The following is a 3,967-nucleotide window of genomic DNA, read 5'->3' on the forward strand; positions in this document are numbered from 1 at the left end:
TTTTGTTTCAGCATGTTCCCTAATTTTAAAGCTTTTTCATTCAATTAAGGTATTCAATTTTGAATTTGGTTTACGGTTCTGACCGGGCCATATTTTGTGCCACTGGATTCTATACTAGTCGTTCCCATATTTTGTGCTTTACGCTCTTAAACCTGTGCCAACCATCCACAGTGGCACTAGTATAACAGATTCTATGGTAGTCGCTCCCATATTTTGTGCCATACAAACATACCATATATCATCCAACAGATGGAAGCACAGCTCTGTTCTTTTGATGATGATTGCAAGTTGTATGATCAAGTGGTTCAAAAATTATATGAAATATTCATATTCAGTCATTGAAATTTAAAAAAAGAACTAAAAGGTTGTTGTCTAACATGTAAACTAAAATTTACCAAAATAGTAGTACCAAACCCCAAACATTATTTTGATTCCATGCAAGCATTGATATCGTATATAGCAAAAAAAACGTATTTAATGTACCGAATAAACTAAATGCAGAGTTAATCTGGTAATCTCGTGAAATAAGCACACAGACTAAAATTTGAGCACAATGCAAAATCTAAATGAATCAACTGCAAAATTAAGCACATGCACACAGACTAAGATTTGAATACAACCCTACACATAAATTCTTTTGAAGATGGTCAGCTTTGATAAACAAATCAAAGCTCCATTACAAGTAGGATGGACATGATCACAGCAGTTTGAAGACGTATCCACCAACGATGTAGCTCACGGACTTGTGCTTGATTATCATTAGCCTTCCCGTGCTGGCATCGTTGACAAACTCCATGCCAGCTAACACCACAATGCTCTCAGCTTTCCTGTCCTTGTTGCCCTTGCTTGTCCGGAAGACCCTGGCTGTGCAAAGCTTGCCAGAGCCAAGCGGCAGGAGACTAGCCGCCATCGGTGTCCACGCCTCTGACAGATGCGGTTCTTCCCACACTTGCTGAAAGGGAAATTCATGAAGCAGTGGCGCCGGTGGCTCCTGCACCAGGTTGGCTACACAGAGGTGCTCATCTTTTCGAGAAAAGCCGAACCAGAGGCCATGCTCTGCGATATACTGGGCAGGGCCACTAAATGGCAGGATCCAGTCACCTAGCTTGCTCCACTTGCCGCTACTAGTGCTGAAGGAGTGCGTACCCGCGCCCACGGTGGATATCCAGATGTCCGAGTCACCGACCGCTGCATAGGCGCTGAACTCAAAGGGGTCCACCTCACCCAACCCCAACCCGTACTTGTGAGTTGGGTTCTTGATGATTTCCAGGAAATTAATGGGGAGCGGGTGGAGACGACGCCAGCACCAGTCTTTCAAGCTGAGAGCTTGAAAATGGTACCCCTGACATGGCAGGCCGGACTGGCGCGCCATGACATAGAAAACATTGCCAACGGTGAGAGAAATGGAGCGGCACCTGGGGTCTATGATCGGGTTGATGACGCGGACGGCCCCAACGGCGCTATCATAGAGAAGGGTGCGGCTCTCATAGTCGAAGGCAATGATGTCGTCGTTGAGGGCCATGAAATCCATCCACCCGTTTTGGCTCGGCGGATAGGGCTGGTAGAAGGATATGGTGGCGGGAGGGAGCCGAGCCGGAGCCAGACCCGATGCCGAAGCCTTCTTGGTTATTGCTGCTGGATGTGCTGGCGGTAGTCCGGCAGGACAGAATAAGCTTGCCAGATCGATGCGGTGCAGATTAACGGCTGGGCAGCGGCCGTTCAATTTGTTGACTAGAAGATTCAGAAAACGGCGATTCATTGTTGCTCGATCTCTAATAGAGAAGGGAAGAATCTGACTTTCCTCTGTAGTTTGATATCCTGGTAATCAAAAGAAAGAACATGAACCAGTTAACTGTTGATATCCAACCTCTTCTCGTAAGATCCGGTCAACATCCAGATATGTATAGAGAAATAGTATCGGAGATCTGGGCGTACCTCACCGGAGCATAGGGGTTCAACTGAACCGCACGAGTTCTGAAAGCTGTTACTGGTACTTGACAACACAGCAAACAAATCATTCGAAAACGAACCTTCACGGATTGGTTCCCACGGATTGGATCAGCCAGAGAGGAAGGAGAAGGATACAGGTGCGCGAGGAGAGAGATCAAGAAGGCCCCATTATATAGGGGCGGCGCAAGGAGTAACCCTCTAATTCTCCCCTCGACCGCTGCGTGACCAGGCCTGATGGGCCGAGCCGGCAATTTATTCATTGTCTTCTTTTTCCTTCTGTGCATCCAATAAGACTTCCTTGCTCAAAAAAAAAATCTAATAAGACTTCCTCTCAAAAAAAATCTATAATGAGACTTAAATAGTTCATCCCCACTATCACCCAAAAAAAAATCTCACTATCTTATTTCTCTTGACATGCTGCATATCTACCCCAACGTTGTGCCACATCAACATTTTTTTCTATTAACACACCGAAGCTCAACATTTTGTGGTTGAAAGAAAAAGAACAATTTGCACCGACCGACTGCCTTCTCCCCATCTCTACCTAATAATAAAGGGCTATCGCTTCTGCCCGTACGTCGTCACTAGTATTTTATTAATTTATTTTAATCAAAACATGCAATCCTAACGAGAAAAACAGTTTGTTTCATCGTACGTCTTCTCGCCTCTCTAGCGTCACGGTTGTCCTTATGGGCCTGGGCCACATCCACGCTAGTGATGCTTCAGCCAAATCAATCAGCTATCTCTCTCTCAGCCCATCTCCACTTATATCATTGTCTGATTTTGTCGCCCCATCGGCACGCACACCAACTCTTCTTTCCCACCGTGTGCAATAACGAACGTATAAGGGTCCACCACGCACGAAACGCTAAGGGCGACTAGGAGGCGATTGCCTGGCGATCTCCGCTCAGCGCTAGGGTTAGGGTTTTGAAGGCGTGGGTGGTGAGGATACGGTCGTGTTTGGGGCGGCGACGGCGCTCCCCTCGACGCGGATCGGTGCAAGATGTCTTCTCTACACGGCGATGCCATGAGAGAGAAGGCGAAGGAGAAAGTCTCGGCGGCTCCGACGACAACGGCGAACCCGGAGGCGACAGCGACCCCGTGGAAAGCTACAAACGGGCGTTCTTCTGAATCCCCGATCACGTGCAAAACGCCGGATCCGGCCGCAAGCCTCTCAGCGAAACTGGGTGGTATGGTTCTGCTAGACAAGGAGGCGGAGGGTTTCGTCTACGAGGAACCAGATCAGATCTTGCCCAAGAGTTTAAAGTGGTCGGCGGTGGGGAAAGCCTTCTCCCCGCGACCCCTAAACAGGACGGTGCTAGAGAAAACGATGCATAGGGCATGGGGACTCCACCATGAAGCACGGTTCCGAGACATGGGCGACAACGTCTTTGCTGTCCACTTTGGAAGTGAGGGGGATTGGAAGCATGCTATGAACAGTGGACCTTGGCAATATGATTTCAATGTGCTGGTACTGAAGGAATATGAGAGCAATGTTAGGCCATCGGAGATGGTTTTTGACAAAACAGATGTGTGGGTTAGGGTCTCGGATCTCCCACCAGGTAAAAGAACGGAGAAGTTTGGCAAAGCATTGGGTAACTGGCTTGGCGAAGTTGTGAAGGTGGATGTTGACAAGGATGGCATGGCTCGAGGAAATCAGCTGCGGGTGAGGGCTAGGATCCCGCTGGTTGAGCCCTTGGTACGTGGTTTTGTCCTCAAAACCTCGCAAGAAGATAAGGTGGGCACCTGGTTTGATTTTCACTATGAAAAAATTCCGCACTTCTGCTTTGAGTGTGGAAGATTGGTGCACGTGAATGGTCGATGTGAACCCCCGGTCAACAAGGCAGAGCAATGGGGGGGATGGCTGAGAGCTTCACCAGGCAGGAGCACTGGCTCCAAGAATGAGACCAAGGGGGGAAAGAACAACCCTAATACGAGCAGCAGTTACATGAGTTCACAATCGGATGGGAACAATAGAGAGCAGGACAACCATGCTCTCGGGCGGGATGCCCCTGTT

General features: G+C 48.3%; 1 protein-coding gene across 1 annotated transcript; it reads right to left on the minus strand.

The window, feature by feature from the left end:
- Positions 1-517: 517 nt before the first annotated feature.
- LOC123065888 (uncharacterized) lies at positions 518-2,110 on the minus strand. The gene is made up of 2 exons (XM_044489088.1): positions 1,936-2,110; positions 518-1,818 (listed from the first exon to the last, which is right to left on the minus strand). The coding sequence occupies exon 2, from the start codon at positions 1,757-1,759 to the stop codon at positions 698-700; it is 1,062 nt and encodes a 353-aa protein (XP_044345023.1). The 5' UTR covers positions 1,760-1,818; positions 1,936-2,110; the 3' UTR covers positions 518-697.
- Positions 2,111-3,967: the final 1,857 nt, after the last annotated feature.

Source organism: Triticum aestivum, chromosome 3B (assembly GCF_018294505.1).
Source record: "Triticum aestivum cultivar Chinese Spring chromosome 3B, IWGSC CS RefSeq v2.1, whole genome shotgun sequence".
Lineage (NCBI taxonomy): Eukaryota > Viridiplantae > Streptophyta > Magnoliopsida > Poales > Poaceae > Triticum > Triticum aestivum.